The sequence below is a fragment of the Brachionichthys hirsutus genome, chromosome 4 (genome assembly GCF_040956055.1).
Source record: "Brachionichthys hirsutus isolate HB-005 chromosome 4, CSIRO-AGI_Bhir_v1, whole genome shotgun sequence".
Lineage (NCBI taxonomy): Eukaryota > Metazoa > Chordata > Actinopteri > Lophiiformes > Brachionichthyidae > Brachionichthys > Brachionichthys hirsutus.
The window spans coordinates 4368014-4386001 of NC_090900.1; the positions used below are offsets into that span (position 1 = coordinate 4368014).

General features: G+C 40.4%; 2 protein-coding genes across 2 annotated transcripts; one reads left to right on the top strand and one right to left on the bottom strand.

The window, feature by feature from the left end:
- The first annotated feature begins 1984 nt into the window (after positions 1 to 1984).
- On the top strand, positions 1985 to 9344 carry LOC137918308 (sialate:O-sulfotransferase 2-like). Its single transcript, XM_068761077.1, has 7 exons — positions 1985 to 2068; positions 3763 to 3929; positions 4024 to 4145; positions 4223 to 4397; positions 5588 to 5752; positions 5831 to 6028; positions 8469 to 9344. The coding sequence occupies exons 1-7, from the start codon at positions 2031 to 2033 to the stop codon at positions 8819 to 8821; spliced, it is 1218 nt and encodes a 405-aa protein (XP_068617178.1). The 5' UTR covers positions 1985 to 2030; the 3' UTR covers positions 8822 to 9344.
- Positions 9345 to 11955: 2611 nt separating this feature from the next.
- si:ch211-225b11.1 (uncharacterized protein LOC561694 homolog) lies at positions 11956 to 17200 on the bottom strand. Its single transcript, XM_068760796.1, has 13 exons — positions 17095 to 17200; positions 16533 to 16667; positions 15813 to 16026; positions 15518 to 15650; positions 15114 to 15248; positions 14481 to 14584; positions 14083 to 14207; positions 13657 to 13769; positions 13126 to 13266; positions 12936 to 13035; positions 12743 to 12843; positions 12461 to 12628; positions 11956 to 12060 (listed from the first exon to the last, which is right to left on the bottom strand). Exons 2-13 carry the CDS (start codon positions 16657 to 16659, stop codon positions 11956 to 11958), a joined length of 1566 nt encoding a protein of 521 aa, XP_068616897.1. The 5' UTR covers positions 16660 to 16667; positions 17095 to 17200.
- Positions 17201 to 17988: the final 788 nt, after the last annotated feature.

Below are 17988 nucleotides of genomic sequence, written 5' to 3' on the forward strand. Positions count from 1 at the left end.
GTTGTTTCTACATATATAATTTGTTGGTGCTCTTCTCACTGTCATTTTTCGACAGTCAAGAGTGAGGGCCAGTCAACAACTATCCCAGCAGCCAGTATGGAGTTTGCACAATAAAATGTAAATTACATTGGTGCACACAGCGAACGAAAACAACAGTCATATTGGAGGGCACAGCACGCACATATAAAATTTGCATTGGATGACAATGCACTGCATAACCTAGTGCAGTCAGTTGATGCAGCTCTCTTACTGTACGACAGTGCTTCTCAATTATTTTCTGTTACAACCCCCCTAGGAAGAAAAAAACATTCCGCGACCACCCCCCCAAAAAACACTCTTGTATCCTTAACATAAAAAGAAATATGAAAAATAAAGAAATACAGATCAACTTACAACAAATAATAACTTTATTTAATTTTTTTTGTCTGCAACAGAAAATATTTGAAGTGCATCAATTTGCCTGAAATCTTTCTTTAATCCTTAAACTACAATTTATACAATTAAATAATAAATTAAATTAAATAACATCAATAAATAATAATAAATTAAAATTGATCAGCAACATTAACTCAGGAGCACAAAATATAAAACACTTTAACCTACAAAACCAAAATGAAAAAACAATTGAGGAAGTCAGGTCTTCCCTCGTCTCCAACCGTAGTCACGGTGAAGCCAAGCGCTACATACGCTACGTCATATTTCCTCGTCTTGGCTTTCGACTGACCTTCCTTTGTTTTATCATCTCCGTCTCTCTGTTAAATATTTCTCCGTGCTGTCTCTTGAGGGTTTGTTTACAACTGCTCTTCTTCTGCAAAAAACACCATAGAGCTAATACTCCCTGTGCGCACTCTGACAATCAGCGCACCACTGCCAACTACTGGAGTGGATATGCAATTACACTTTAATCTAGTACGGCAAAAAAAGCATGTTCTCCAAGGTCAGAGGCGCCCCCCCTGACATTGCATCATTTGAGAACCACTGCTTTACGATAAGCTCTTCTTCAATACAATTTACACTAGCGCTGTCCGGTTAACCAAAAAACCAACTCGGTCTCGGTTGCAAATGGCACAACCAAGCATGCACACAAATAAACGTTCTATCAACCTAGTCACAACAGTGTATCTACAAAACAACATTAAATATTTACCTTGCAACTGTTGTTTCTTTTCTCCTTCAATCCTTTTCTTCTTCTGTTTTTCTGCACCTGACGGATAAATAATCTTAGACATGATGACTAGTGACGACCGCTGTTTGTATCATGTATTGCTTGCTTCCATGCAAGTTTGCTTATAATAAGGCTGATCTATCATCGCAAAGTCAGGTCCAACGTCACTCTGTAGGTTCAGTGGCCCCTAGTGGCCAGGGGCCCCTACGCAGCTGCTTAGGCTACTTCTTGGCTGGGTTTAAGACGAGCAGGAAATTCACCATATTTGTCTCCTTGCAGTGTGATGTGTCATGGCTTGCTCACATTATTTCTAATGTTCCAAGGGGAACCAGCATGGCCATGCAACTAGAGAAGATACTGTACTATGTTTGTGGGAAACATGTCCAGATCCTCACATTCAGCATCATCTGCTTGATTACTGGAGCCCTCATCTTCCTGTACTCTGGTTTTGTCCCTGGAGAAGAAATTCCCAAAAGGACAATTGACTTCTGCAACAAGACCGCTGTAGTTAAGGAAAACAACAACAAGGGCAAGGTCTTTATAAGAGGTGAGTTACTCTAAGATTAATTACAAATTATGGTCATTTTCAAAATAATAATAATTGTTATTATTGTGAAAGAGAAGTTTCATCTGTGTCCAAGGTGGTTCAAATGCACTCATGGAAATCATCACAGGCATTAACAAAAATTATATAAAATGTGTGTGTGTGCGCGTGCATGCTTGTGTGTGAGTGTTACGTTGTGTCTCATTGTGAACTTTTATTTTGTCTTTTACAGCAAAGTATATCGGCTGCTTCATTGGTTCCGATTCTGGCTCCACTCAGAAACGAGCACTGAGAGGATATTTCTTTGCTGACTACAAAAATATGACGGTCTTGAGATGCCAGAATAACTGTATAGAAAGGTATCATAGCAGCAACAACAGCCATGAAAAATCCAGTTTCCTTTCTCTAGTTTTCCTTTCTTCCGTCAGAAGTAAAGTAAGAAAAGCTGATCTAGGATCAAACACACTGATTGTCGTCATGAGGTATTTCCTCTATTGTGGTGTTTTGTAGAGTCAAAATGATCAAAGATCTGCAGGCCTGTAATACAATAGTCATTTTTTGAATTCTCAACCTTCCCTTTTTTTTAGGTTCCTATTCTACTGATCTTGGCTTAATTACAGTATTTAATCCAGGTTCCTCTAAAATACTTCAGACCAAGACCTCGCAGTTCAATATGATTACAGTTTACTCAGGTTCTAGTTTTACACTTCACTGGGTTCGATAAGGAGATTGGAAGTAGCAGACTCCACGAGGAGAGGCATAAAACCTCTGATTCAGAGTATATGTATAAAAACTTCATATCATGGCAAACCTCTTCTTACTTCTTCTTAGGTAACTTACTCACATATATTCATGTACCTCTTGAAAAGTACGAGCTTGTTTGACCAAAATCTTTACTCAAATACCATAAAAATACGATACTATATGGAACAATACAATTATTTTTTTTTTACAATTTTCTGTCTTTTTTAGATCCACTCAACTTTGGAATCAATTGCCAAAAAAGTTAAAAGACTTATCAACTGTTTGTACTTTTAAAATAGCTTTGAAGTCCCATTTTACCTTAAGGTAATGTGTAGTTGATGTACGGTCAGATGAATTCTAAGACTGGTTTTATATCTGTTATCTAAAGGGTCTGTATAGAATTTGTTATTGTGTGTTTTTATATTGTATATTTTGTGTATTTTAATTTTAATTTTTTAAGTTTGGAAGAAAAGCAACTACCGAGGTGGGAGCTAATGGGGATCCTATTAAACAATTAAAATAAGATACACAAATTAATGGTTTGCCAACATTTGTAGTGGTTACAAAAATTAAATACAAAATTCTCAGTGCTCCATACAAAAATTTATTGTATCCACAAGTGGGTCAAAATGTACGTGTGTCAGTTTTAGTCTTTTTCTTTACTTTTCTGAACTATTGATCGCACCTGATTATAAACCGCACCCACTAAGTGAAAAAATAAAAAGATGATGCGCATATACAGGCCACACCAGTCTTGGTTTTAGAGCAGAGGTCTCCAACCTTTTTCCTGCCACGGACCGGTTTCATTCCGGGCAATTTTTTTGCTGACCGAGGGGTAATTCAATTTTAACATGACCAGTTTATTCACTTCCCTAAAACGACAAACTACTCTAAGAAATGTCTGCGCTGGATTAAGCTGTAGTGTAGAAGAACACACGACCAGTTGTTGTTCAGTACAGTTATTATTCTTTGTTTTATTAGTTATTATTAATGTTGGGGTTAATTCGCTAGCTCGAGGCTAGTGTTAGCCTCCCAAGTCACTGAAAGCATTTGTGTTTAAAACTTTAAACATAAATGCTTTCAGTGACTTGAGCAAGAATTTTGAAGAAATTCAAACAGGCTCAATTCTGACTCTGTTACACAAGTGTAATGGCAATCATCTTCACCAGTGAAAGATTTATTTTTCTGGAATATATTCGGACATGTCCTCATCATAACTTCAACATCTTTCATCCAATCGTATGTCATGAAGCAATGGGTCAAACCTCCTTGTTATTATTTACAAACCATGCTAATCTCCTTTCTCCAGAGGCTACATGTACGCAGGTCTGGAGTCTGGAGCCAAGTGCTTCTGTGGTGAGAAGATCTTCACGCTCAACACAGGAGACATTGAATGTAACAAGGACTGTACAGGAGAGAAAAACCAGTGTGGAGGAGTCAACCGACTGACTGTCTATAAAATGGAGCTGAGACGCCGTGAGGCATTTGTGTGTGTGTGAGTGTGTGTCTCAACTATTTTCAGCGACCATAAATCTGGAGTCCTGTGATATTTTGTTCCTCTACCTTTCAGATCACAGTGCCATTTTCAAAGGATGTTTCCACAGGCCAGACAACATCACTCTGGCATTTCCTCTCAGTGCAGACATCCAAAATATGACCGTGGCCAAGTGTGTGGACATGTGCACAGAGAAGGTGAGGAGATGTGTATTAATGCATTGGATATTAGCTCATGTGAGTGCATTCCCTGAGTAATGGCGTTTCTATTCCAGGAGAAATCATTGGCTGTTCTGGCTGGAGATCTTTGTCACTGTGGTTTTCCAACTCGTCTCTTCTTCCTTCACGAGCTGCAGATTGAAGACATGTGTCTTCCCCACTGCCCCGGGGGAGGGTTTGAGAGCTGTGGGAATGATGAGTACTTTGTTGTGTACCAGACACAGGTTCAAGGTAAAGCTTGCTGGCACCTGAGTCTCCTATATTGTTAGTATTTCCATGCTTCTCATTGGACAAGAGCCACACAAGGTGTTTTTGCTTTATTTTTTTTATGTTCATTATGTCTCTCGGCTGGCTGAGGCGTCCCCCGGCCAGCTGAGAGACATAGTCTCTCCAGCGTGTTCTGGATCTTCCCCGTGGTCTCATCCTGGTGGGATGCGCACTGAACACCGCCCCACCTCATCTGGCTCCTCTCAACGCGGAGGAGCAGCGGCTCTACTGATGACCGAGCTTCTTGCCCGATCTCTAAGGGAGAGCCCAGGCACCCTAAGGAGGAAGCTCATTTCAGCCGCTTGTACCCACGATCTTATTCTTTCAGTCACTACCCAAAGCTCGTGATCATGGGTGAGGGTAGGAATGAAGATCGACCGATAAATCGAGAGCTTTGCTTTCGCCTCAGTTCCCTCTTCACCGTGACGGATCTGTGCAAATCCGCACCGATCCGTCTGTCGATCTCCCGCTCCATCCTTCCCTCACTCGTGAACAAGACCCCGAGGTACTTGAACTCCTCCACTTGGGGTTGGATCTCCTCCAGACCTGGAGGGTGCTCTCCTTCCTTTTCCGGCTGAGAACCATGGCCTCGGATTTAGAGGTGCTGATTCTCATCCCGACCGCTTCACACGTGGCTACGAACCAATCCAGTGAGAGCTGGAGGGCACGGTCGGATGAAGCCAACAGGATCACATCATCGGCAAAAAGCAGCGACCCAATCCTGAAGTCATCAAACCGGACCCCTCAACACCCAGGCTGCACCTAGAAGTTCTGTCCATAATCGAATCGCAACGTGTGGCCTCCTTCCCGTGGGCTCACCACCCATAGGAGGGACCAAAGGGGCATAACAGGAATTTTATGCTGAGAATTAAAATGAACAAAAAAAGTTTACTTTTAATTTCACTGACTAAGCATGTGAACACATTTGAAACTGACCCATTTGAAAAACAACACCTCCATAATGTGTTTGTTTCACTGACCTTTCTTCTATGATGGTGTTTAATGTCTTCACCACAAATCTCCAGTGTTCTAATAAAATTATTGCAGGAAGCTTTTTATCTTTCTACTGGCAGCAGTGATGTCACCAACATGCTGGTGTTTATTATTGTGGATGTCAACAATAAATCAATAATGATGACTGTATTATTGGTCAGATAACCGCTGCATGGACCGACGCTTCCTCCCTACTGGAGCCAAGCAGCTGGTGGCCCTGGCCAGTTTTCCTGGATCCGGCAACACCTGGTCACGGCTTCTCATAGAGCAGGCCTCTGGCTTCTACACCGGCAGCATGCACTTTGACAAAGCCATTTACGATCAGGGTACGCAACAACATTTATCTGACGTGATTCATTAATGGATTTATGTGTGATTAATTGTGTGACGTCATTCTGTCATAGGATTTAAAGGAGAGGGAAACTCGAAGAGTGGGAAGACGATCTGCATTAAGACTCACTCCTTTGATAGGCCGCATATTGAAAGATTTGGTTCCAGCATCCTATTGATCCGAAACCCCTACAAATCCCTCATGGCAGAATTTAACAGAATGCGCGGTGGCCATAATGGATTTGCTTCCCAGGATGACTGGAGAGGGATGAGTAAGCTGCTGTCAGAATATTTTTGGAAATATTTTTTTCTTTTTCAGCACTCAACAACTTTTGGTGTGTGTAAGATTGTAAGTAAGATTGCATTCTCAGGTGTAGAGAATTCTGAGAATAGTCATAAATCATACAAACATCAATGTGGTTTTGTAGAAATCAACCAGATCACTCAAAATCCACAGACCTTGCTGTAAGTAGTTTCACATAAAGACTATTTTCTTCGGTGTCAGCATGTATGAATGAGTATGCCCTCATTTGTGAAGAATAACATTTATTTTGTAAGGGTTACCCTGAGTAACTGTTGGCCTTAATATGTTCGTTAGAACATGCGAGCCATGTCTATATGGATTTCAAATTCAAGTGAAAGGACCATGAATACCGGTAATACATGATTACCGGTCCTTATCAACCCCAAAACAGCTAAATCAACCATCAAGTCAATCCTTCGGAGTTTGCATAGGTCTGTAATCACCTCCTGAAACACGTCAGGAAGAAATCGCGCCCTTCTGACGTCAGGAGGGGCAAATGTGCACAAGATGTGCGTGCACATGCGTGTGTGCATCCCCGTGTCTGCATTCTGCCCGTCTACACTCTGCATAAAGTTTATTTTTGGTGGTAATGTTCCGGACGGATGTTTTAGTGTGTGGTAAACACTTTGAACGAGACTGCTTTATGGAGCGGGAGATAGACAGAGATAGACATCCGTAACGGTGACGAGGAAGCTGAACCGAAACGCGAAGCTCTCCATTTACCGGTCACTCTCCATTCCTACCCTCACCTGTGGTCACCAGCTTTGGGTAGTGACCGAAAGAACAAGGCCGCGCGTAAAAAAGGGCTGAAATGACCTTCCTCCGTAGGGTGACAGTGTGAGACGCTCCCACAGAGCGCGAAGTATCTCCGCTCCTCTTGGGCTGCTGCACCCGCGACCCGACCCTGCATTAGTGGTTTGAAGGTGGATGGATGGACGATTCAATGCATTTTAATTGCATCCTGAGATTATTTCCATCATCGCGCCGTGTGTGCGTGGGTCCATTGGCAGATCAATCTGAAAACAGACACGCCGTATTAGTTTGGATCTGGAAGATGTTTGTCTTGGTGAGACAAGACGATGAGGGAGAAGTGTCAAAGTGAGAAGTGTTTGTGGTAATATTCCGGCGCTAATTTCCTAAAATGTTTTTGTGTGTGCTGAAACGTCTCTCACGTCTCTTTGCTTATTGTGGGAGAGTATAGTGAGATGCTTGATACCAGTCTTGTTGTGCAATATGAAACAACTGTTAATACCTTGTTGGTTGTGTGGTAATTTATTTCAGTCATGCTGGTGAAGTAAATATAATAATTTATTGCCGCATATTTTTCATATGTGGCGGATAGCACTGTGGCCTCACAGCCACAATAATGAATCCTAACTCTGAACCTTTCTCTGTGGACTTTGCATCTTCCCCTTTGGTCTGTGGCGTGTCTGTGGGCTCCAACATCTTCCCCGTGTCCAAAAGCTTGATGAACTGGTGACCCACAGGAATATGTGGTTATTTGTCAAAGGATGGATAAATTAGTGATAATTAAAACTGTCAGAATGCATTTGGTGGTCATAAAATGTAATTGAAGGGCATCTGCCCAAATTTGCAAAACAATGAATCCCAAAGGAGTCCAGACATTTGTGGTGGTGGTGGTGGTTGATGATACTGCTGAGACTGGAGAAGCTGCTAAATTGGTTAAATGATGAAGTTCATGAACGTCTGAAGAACAGTTAGTTATGCGGACGTGAAAGTGCACAGTTAACAGCAGCATAAGTGGAGAACAAGTATAGAGATTAAACTCCTCTGTTTTCCTCAAAGTTCTAAAAGTGATATTTCAGAATTAAAGTCAAATTTATCAGAAAAGGTTCTTCAAATAATAGTTTACCCTTTTTATAGCATTTCATCTTCAAGCACAACAAAAGAAAGATGATGACATTCATTAAATTTGCAATATAATTTCCTCTTAATGTAACACTAAAATCTTCATGCCAAAGTTGTATAAGTTATTCAATGTACAGAGTTTCTTTCCTGTTCCAGTTTGGATTTGTTTTTGTCTCCATTTCAAACATATCATTAAATCCTTTTATTTATTTTATCCTATAGTTAAACATCATAAATATATTAGATTGGTTTTGGTTTCATATCATTAATTACTTGACATTAACAATGAAAAAGAAAATTGTTTTAACAATGAACAACAGGGTTGAGGGTAAACTGTTCCTGCTGTGTTTGTGTTATTCATGGTGTGGCCGTTTCTCAGAGATTACACTGTAATTGTGGAGCCAATCAATAACGCCATTGAGAATTCAAAAATGTAATGCTGAGTATAACTGGATGGTTGTTCTATATCCTGCGTTACATTTCACAAATTCTTGGATACATTATTCCCCTTGCTTAAATTATGTCCTTTTGTCCTTCAGGATGGCCTGTGTTTGTGAAGAATAGTGCTCCTAAATGGAATTCCCAAATATTAAGCTGGCTGAATTATGGGGAAAACGTCAAGGTGGTCCACTATGAGGATCTAAAGAAGAACCTGCGCTGCCAACTGAGGGAAATAGTCCAGTTCCTGGGTTTGAAGGATTCTGAGGAACGCCTGCTGTGTGTCGAGGGCCAGAAAGAAGGAACATTTAAACGATCAAACCAGGGAAATCTTGCCTACAACCCCTACACTCCTCAAATGCAAGCCAACATCAATGAGCTAATAAGAAGAGTCGACGCTGCATTGAAGGAAAAAGAGCAACCGGGAGTTCCAGAGGAATATATGCCAAAATGATCAATGTGATTGTTGAGTTTGGACTATTCTGGCAACAGACTCCTCATTATATTTTGGAGGATAAAATTACTGTAATTGTTTTTTTGTTTAATCATTGTTCTTTGAGGTCATTTTGGTTAAAGTTATTGTGAGAAAAACACCAGTCCCTTACTCTTATTTTTTCATTATCATGGAACTGCAGCACCTTAATTATTGAACAGGCTTGTTTTTCTACTTGATGACAGTCGTGTTTATTTTGTAAGATACTCAGCTGAATGTGACAGAAAAGAAAATCATTTTCATCTTTACATATTCAAGGTGAATTATCTTATTGGAAAAACTGTCTGAAGGAGGGAAGGGAACTTCTCGACATCGTTTACTCATCTCTGGGGTGCAGTGCACGTTTTGACCAGTTTGGTTGGGAATATGTTTTCATAACTCTGGGATTGATGCAGAACTGCAAAAAGCATTTCTGGTGTATTGTATGTAGTGATTTTTGTTGTAATCTAAATCATATGATGTGAAATCAAATAAAGTTATTTGACGTGACATGAGCTGTGCAGATGTTTTCCAAGATACGGTGAATGAGAAGCACAGATGAGAGCTAAACAATTCATTATTCAGTGACCTGAATAACTGTTGCACAACAAATGATGATGAGGATGACGAGGGTGTAAACTCAACCAGTTTTGACCTGGTATGCTTTTGGTGGAGGCGGAAAGGAAGGAGCAAGTTCAGCAGGTTTGACCGAGGCAGTGCTCCATTAAACCTGGTCATGGATGGTGGCATCGACCCAAATTATCTACGTGCTTGTTATTCAATGCACACACTGAGTGAATTAAAAACATGGATTAATCATGAGATTAACCAAAGCAAGTAATTTATATCTCTGTCGACAGCAGTCCAGCAATGAATGGACAAATCAGTTTTTCTAGAGATTGTGCTCACAATGTTATATTTGTGGAAAGTTTAAGGCTGTGAAATCATTCATGCACTGTAATTGCTGTTGGGCCTGAATAAACTCCATTAAGTTCTGGTGTCACTATGTAAATTGCAGCACGTAATTGTAGTACTCTTTGTCACATTAAAGTATTAGTACTTGTATAGACTAGCACAATACACACACACACAAACAAAAGCCCTCACCAAGAACTGTTGTGGTTCACCAAGATATGGTCCTTGTGAATTATTGAACCGATAAGTACGTCTTCACTTCAATATTTTCTTTAAAGAATTGGCTCGGTTCCGATTGTCAGCCGAGGTAACCACAGCATGCATTCGTAGTACATTTTCCCTGTTTACAGTTTTAATTGTCCCCTGTTGTTGTTGTGTTGTTGACGTGAGCCTTTAATTTTAACATTACATTTATGATTTATGTACTAAAAGACTTTCAACGGAAACAAGACCGCAAGGGCTTTTTTGAAATGCTCCTCTTAGACAGGATGATTGACTGTACTTGTACTGTAATACATGCTACTGTTTGACTGTACTGGTACTGCTCTAACATTATATCTAATAAATATATTCATCATCATCATCATCACATGCTTTTCTCATTTGAACATTTTGTGTCATTTTGTGGATTATAAAGTTGTTCACCTTGTGTGAACCCAGTTTACACACAAACCTGAGCAACCAGAAAATAGAATCCTGTGGTTGATCAACAAATGCCTCATCATTGCAATGTAGGCGGACCGTGTCGTTTATGAAACAATAGACGGTATGAATGCATGTGTTCACTGACTCACACCCACGGCAAGTAAGCCTCACCAATCCGCCTAAACTGCATGTTTTTGGTGGTGGGAGGAAGCCGGAGAATCCGGAGATGCAGACACGGGGAGAACGTGCAAACTCCTCTCAGAAAGGCCAGATTCGAACCCGTGACCTCCGTGAGGCAACAGCGCGTACCACTGCGCCACCGGGCTACCCCTGAGTGAAATATTCTGTTATTAAATTAAGCAAATGAGTATATTCAAACACATCATAGATGAACAACGAATCTGTGACTAGTGAGAATTGGTGCCTTTCAATGTATATTATTATGCATCTCATGGGAAAGATGACTGGAGTTTTATGCTATTTAATCTGCTGAGGTTATTTGGCTTCACATTCTTGTGTGAGCAAAGATTCTCTATTATGAACTTGTACATGAAGGCCTTGAAGTAAAGACAAAGTGACTTCCACCACAATGACATTTTACCTATCACAACTGAACCTGCTTTCAAATCACGCCTTGCACATCTCCTGAAATCCAGATGTCTGCGTCACCCTTTTCATTGTCAGTAAGACACCTGTTTCTTGATTAATCTCAAATGTAGAGTGTTTTATAAATACTTTTGCTTACTTTATCATATCTGTCCCTCTGAATTTTTTTTATATATATCTATAATCCAATGTAACGCATAGAGCACCCACTACTGACAGGATGTTTCTTACAATATTCTAGACACATTGCTTGATTCTGAAAAAGATTTGTTGTGTTTTGCAAGTCATTGTTCAGGGCCTGTTGCACACTCAGTATGGTAGCATGAGTTACTGACAAGTTCCACTTGAGGTGGATCATTTAGATAATATATTATCCATAAACTCGCAGTTCTATCACTGACTTAACCTGTTTAGCCCTGTGTTAAATATTTTGTTCCCAAATTTAAAGTGTTCTCTGAGTCAGGTCAATCATCAAATCAACATTACTCAACACTACTGCTCAAAGTTGCATGTGGCATCGCTAATAATCTCTGAAACCTTTGAGATTTGCTCTTTTAGAAAGTTAAAAAAATAACACTGAATCCATCTCTTGAAACCAGTTCCTAAACCTATAGAGAGAACAGACAGAATCCAGTCACAGATTCAACTTTATTCCAACATAAATGTAGAACATTGATTGTTAAATAACTACTGTAGAAGTGCAAGAACTTAAGCAAACAAGTGACCTTGTTCTGATTTTATTTTTTTGCTTTTCTATTTGTCAACTGCATTTCTCAAAACTATTAACGATATGATTTTTTTATATATATATTCTGTGACCTTCAAATCATCAGATGTTGTGTCATTGCTATCACAGCAGCTAAACTTGGATCTATAAATATTTAATTATTATTAAATTGCGGGGTTTTTTTTTGCGGGGGGGCGGTTGTCTTAACTCATCTGAATCCAGTTTATGTCAACAATGTTACAGAAGCTGGGTTGTCAGGGTTTTCTTTTTCTGGGAGTAAATCTTCTGCTTCCACATCTATTGTTGGAGTCACTGCTGTTTTCAGTCTCTAATGGTTGGAGAAGGCGAATATTAGAAACACCTCAGAGTATATTGAACAGTCAATAAAACTGATTCCTGTCTGCACATAAAACTTGTTCCCAGTGGACAGCAGTCACCCACTGGAGTATGAATGCGTTTGTGAATGGGGGAATGTGAGGCCTGACATAAAACGCTTTGGGCACCGTCAAAGTGTAAAAAGCGCCATATAGTCCATGTACCATGCTAATCACTTCTCTAATCTTTCCCCTGCCTACTACTGCATGCATTGTCTAGAGCTGCAGCTTCTCAGAGCTTCTATTTTAGCTACTCAACAGAATGGGTGCTACCTCCTGTTAGCTGAGAGACAAAATAGTGCCACTTGCCCAATTTCTAATGCTGTTTGTCCATATAATAAATCTTGTACTCACCTGAAGAAACGAGCCTTCATTCTTATACATCTCTTGAATTGCTCCAAGTGGAATCCACACTAAGGAGATCAATGAGATGCACCAGCCCACATATTCAGCCCACAATGGGTATGTGTAGGTACCGTACCGAGCAGGGGAGTATTTGGCTATGCTGGAGATCAGTATAGACTGTGTAGGGAAAGGAATGGTTTATCAAATTGAACTTTAAAATGAAATGCCCATTGTTATTAATATTTTTCTCCTATGATACTGATTGTTTTATTCTCATTGTTAAAACCTTACCAGAACCAACAGAGGACAGAATAGCAGCCAACAGAGACGAAAGTAGAGGTTTGGTGTTTCTCCAAGCATGTGTTTGACCATTAAGGAGAGTTTTGGCACACCTGAATGAAAAGGGGAACGTTGTAGAGCTTTAAAATATTTACCATGAACACGACAGCTGGTTTTGAACTGTTAAACTTTATGAGGACCTTACCAAAGATCCAACAGACGGCCACAACTTCAAACAAAGCCAAGAACATGGGGGAAACAATGGCAGTATAGTGATCCATCAGCTGAAATATATAAATACCTCCCTATTTAAGGAGAATGAAAGAAATAGACAGAGCAACATCACTAAATTCAATTGTGACTTGAAAAAAAACACAACAACAACTAAAGTATACCTGGGTAACATGAGGAATTCCCAGAATAAAGCAAATGCTGCACACAACCAGGGTCAGCAGCTCTTCTCTCTTGAGGTACTGTCGAACTGTGGGGCCAAACTCATCTTTTAAAAACGTTATGGCGACTTCAACTGTCGCAAACTGTGGAATGCACAAAATGTTCACAGTGTGTATAATGAGGGCCCACACAGAGACAGACAATTCACACACAAACTCATACACTACGGACAATTTAGAATAATCACACAAACCACACACAGATAGGATTCGAACCCGGTACTACCCGGTGGTACGCCATTTTAAATACTGTACAATGGAATGATAAAGAAGGGAGAGGGATGTAAAATAGTTGAGTAATTTCCCTATGAGCATACTGTTTCCAAATACAACAATAACAAATGTGAATCTGAGCTCCATTCTTTCTGAAAATACGAATCGAAATGGTAAATAAATGCTACATTTCAGTGCATCATCTCCACATTATTACCCTTCACCAAACACTGTGTTCACAGGAGTGTTATACAGACTTACCTGGCTGTCCAGGCCAAGCAATACCAGCATCATGAAGAACAAAACAGACCAAAGCTGAAAGAGGGGCATGGTGGAAAGGATTTCTGGGTACACAACAAATACCAAACCAGGACCTGAAACATGAAAGAGTAAATGTATTCTTATTTCTAAGATACAAATGTATGTACATAATTGCATAATTGCATAATAATTTTTAACTGATTTTTTAATCCGTAAATGTGGTTTTCAATGTGCCTGTGATGTTTCAATATAACTCCAAAATGTAATCATCTGATCCTGGTAACATTCCCAACATTTCATGAAAGTTTCATCAAGATCCGTCCAGAACATTTTTGAGTTATCTTGCTAACAGACAGAAGGACGGACAGACAGACAGTATTTAATGAGAACACAGTGGGGTAGAGTCTTCCCAGGCTTGATGCTTACCACTTGTAGCTATGTTGTCCACTGGGAGATTATGTATATGAGCCATATAACCAATGGCGGAAAATATCCCAAAGCCAGCCAAAATACTTGTGAATGAGTTGATAAACGACACAATTAAAGTATCCCTGGGAAAGAAAGACAAAATTAACCACCTCAGTATAGTTCTCGTAAACCGGAAATAAAGCAGCACACGGGGCATTTTGAGGTTTCTGATCATTTCCACAGAGAAGCTAATCCTCTTCCTCAATTCCATTAAGCTCTTCCGTACTGGTGATGTTGTACAGTTCTAGACAATCCAGGACCCGCGGATGTTGAATGGAGTCATAAATGCTCTTGTAGTCCATCCAGGGGACACTAAGGTTGATCCGTTTGTTCATAGAGTCTTATAAGGGGTTTACCTGAAAATGTTGTTGTTAAACTTGTTGTAACTAGCCATAGAAATCATGCAGCCAAATGCTACTCCAAGGGAGGTAATCACCTGCGCAGCTGCATAAACCCAAACCTATAATGGAGATAAAGGACAGCATGAACATAGTGGAGTAGCTTTTTACGTCGCTTTCAGGGCCACCCAGAAACCTGTTTTCCAATTTTGAAAGCATTACATAAGTTTGGCAACTCCTGTTTCGAGGAGTTTACTTGCACTTGCAAGGTCAAGAAAGACCCAGCTATGACTGGACTATTGAACTCTGACTATTGATTTTGTTTATTTGATTTTTCACCAGAGGGACATTGTCACTCAATTTAGTTTTCTGTAATAACTAATTCTGGCAGCTGTTCATAAATTGTGTTCTAAGCCAAAATATTGTAGTTTCGCAGGTGCTGAAATGACTCTTCACTTTTTTTCCCTTTTGCAGATCTTGGTTTGAAGCTTGAGTATAAGCACAAGGTAATTGAATGTTATCTGATTTATAATCCCATTCTCTGACAAACAAATCGTGTAATTGCCACCACTTATGTATGTCCAATGAGATAAATACCAACGTCTAACAAAGGTTTCATGGGTTGGCTTACTTTACAACAAAGTTGCTCACCTTCACTTCAAATAGTTTGCTCCAGACAGGTGTCACAAAGTAGAGAATACCATGCATGGCTCCAGGAAGTTGCACGTTATTTATGAGCAGGGCAAAAAGGATGAAGTAGGGGAATATAGCAGTGAAATACACAACCTGTATGATGCAACAGTGAAAAAGAGAACCTGATATATATACCTATATATATATATCTTTGAATTATAAACTTATAAATAAATACCTGACGAATACTTTTACATTCTAAATTATATTCTGATATTAAAATGAACTGCTCACAAGACTTTTTCCTTGACGCTGCTGAATTGCCAACTTTCATTGTGGTAAAATTAAAGCTTATAACCATGGAACTCTAACACAACATTAACTAGAATCGCCACTGTGCCTCATCATTATATTATTATAACCTTTCCAGTGGATCTGACTCCTTTAAATATGCCAAAATACACAACGACCCAAACGAAAATGAGGAAACCGAAGAGTTCCCATCGAAAGCCACCAGACTCTTCGATTCTATTGGTTTTCTCCAGAAGCCTGTAACTGGGGTGTGTGGGGGTGGGGGGGGGGGGGGGGGGGCATACAAATACAATTAATAAAATTATTATTCCCATTTGTTCTTAAAAAACCTTTTGGAAAATGTATCAAAAGTATTAGTGTTTTGCCGTTATCAACAAGATATAAATACAAGTGAACTATTCTCACTCAAAAAACTGTTGGCTGGCAGACTGCAGAAGGGTGTTGTTGTTGCCGAGGAAAACACTGGAACAGTTTTCCACAACATTCCAGGTGTTGTTGCAGGATGTCCATGGGAGGCTCTCTCCAAAAGAGTTGAATAAATAGTAAAGCGCCCAGCTCATGATGGTCATGTTGTATGTGGAATACATAAAAGATACAATGACTGAGGCCAGCCCAACACCTGCAGAGTGAATGGAAAGACGATGAAAATGAAGGAAGGCAAAATCAATGATGCCATCTGTATGGCTGGTATCAAGTCACTCCCACGTTGAAGGGACGGGTAATCAATAAAGTAGATAAAGCATCGCCTGTATCTCACATTGAGACAGAGCAGCCACAGATATAAAGAGCATTCCTGGACCGATGGATTAGAAGTTGTTGGCTTCAAGCAGTAACGGTTATTGTTTTACTCGAGGACACATTTACCAGAGGAAAATGAAGTTTCCTTAATAAGTAATCGTGATCTCGATTGTTTTTCCCCCCAGTCTGCTTAAAAACATTTTCCTTCTCATATCAATACGTTTATAGAAATAGCTCAACATTTTCATAAATTTGCAGTGTGTGTTCTACTCATGCCTCATCACACGACAGTGACATCATATCCCGTGTGTAGCAGCAATGTGACATACAGTCTATATGTGCTGCAGTACTAGATCCTGTGTCCCTTTGATCAGCAGAGTTACTCACCTTTTAACAGGGGACAGATTTTGGCCAGGGCATGCACAGGCCCTATGCGAGAGTATTGCCCAATAGCAAACTCTAGGAAAAGCAGCGGTATGCCACACAACATCAGCATGATGAGATACGGGATCATGAAAGCACCTGAACCAGAAGAACAAAAAGGAAACAGCGGGAGGGTATCACATAGTTTAGGTAAGCCTCCTCTATAGTGTCATGTGCCGCATCACTGTTTGAGCAAACTTAATAGAGTGTTCAATGCTTATGACGTCATAATTTGGTTAACATTCTAGCAAGAAATTGAGTGTGATTTGTCTTCAGTCGCGACACACTGTGATTGTTTTGTTGTGATAGATCGAGTCAGTCAATAAGCAAACAAACAGATTACACAGACTCAAACGAGACGATTCAACTCAAGCGGTTTATCCTACTGAAGTAAATTTGATGATCACAAGTTTGAGAGAGTGAACATAGGCATCCAGTGCATTATTTTGGTAAACTTTTACACCTATTATACAAATTATATATCATACAAAGGTCCATCCGATCGCTTTGACCCAGACGGTCTTACCTCCACCGCTGCTGTAGCACAGGTAAGGAAACCGCCAGACATTGCCCAGTCCCACCGCGTACCCCACTGATGCCAGGATGAACTCCAGTTGCTTGGTCCACGTGTCTCTCTGCGGCTCTGCCTTCACGGTCCTGGCGGGGCTCGGTCTGACACCCAGGGATTTCATAGCATAATCCCCCTCCTCTGATTGTATCTCTGAACCTTCGACTCTGTCCGACATTGTTGTCCAAACGCGATGAACTTTGGTGTCGGTTTCCATCAGACGCTGTAGGTGAATCGGTGGGTGTTGGGGGGGGGGGGATCTCCTTTTTCCCCTCGGTTCTTTTATTATATCTCGTGTTGGAGGTGTTTAGTCAATAATGAGTCAGGATTATAAAACGAATCAGGTTTACTGAAGGTTTTCAGTAATTACAAAGCTGGTAAGGAAATACAACGCTGGACTCTCCAACAGAAGCGGCAGAGGGAAACCTGTATCAGAGTCCCGAATGCGCTAGGGCAGTGATCTTTATAGTGGGTGTAAAACACCCTCCTCCTTATTCCCACCATGTATCAGTTAACCCTGTGTGATGCTTTATATGTGATTAATCTATGTGTGTGATTACCACAAAGCATGCAGAGATAAAGAAACTAAGAGTGTTTGTGCAACCTGTGTATTGTGAGCGTGCATGCATAACTAAAATATCTAACATGGGGCAGTGGGTGGCGCTGTCACCTCACAGCAAGAAGGTACCGAGCGTGAATCCTTTTCTGTTTGTATGTACTCCCGTGTCTCCGTGAGTTTTTTCCAGCTTCGCCGTTTGTGTCCCACCTCCAATGAATTAATCGCTCCAAAATGTCCGTAATGTTTGAGTGTGTGCGTGAATGGTTGTCTGTCTCTGCGTGGCTCCGCAATGA

Excerpts from the sequence above, each read along its gene's own strand:
- LOC137918308 (XM_068761077.1), top strand. The coding sequence starts at position 2,031 with ATGACGGTCTTGAGATGCCAGAATAACTGTATAGAAAG. Across the intron at positions 3,930-4,023 it reads TAAAATGGAGCTGAGACGCC|ATCACAGTGCCATTTTCAAA; the intron begins GTGAGGCATTTG and ends TCTACCTTTCAG. Across the intron at positions 5,753-5,830 it reads CAAAGCCATTTACGATCAGG|GATTTAAAGGAGAGGGAAAC; the intron begins GTACGCAACAAC and ends ATTCTGTCATAG.
- si:ch211-225b11.1 (XM_068760796.1), bottom strand. The coding sequence starts at position 16,659 with ATGATCCCGTATCTCATCATGCTGATGTTGTGTGGCATACCGCTGCTT. Across the intron at positions 15,651-15,812 it reads GCCAGCCAACAGTTTTTTGA|TTACAGGCTTCTGGAGAAAA; the intron begins GTGAGAATAGTT and ends CACACACCCCAG. Across the intron at positions 12,629-12,742 it reads TCTGTCCTCTGTTGGTTCTG|TCTATACTGATCTCCAGCAT; the intron begins GTAAGGTTTTAA and ends TTCCCTACACAG.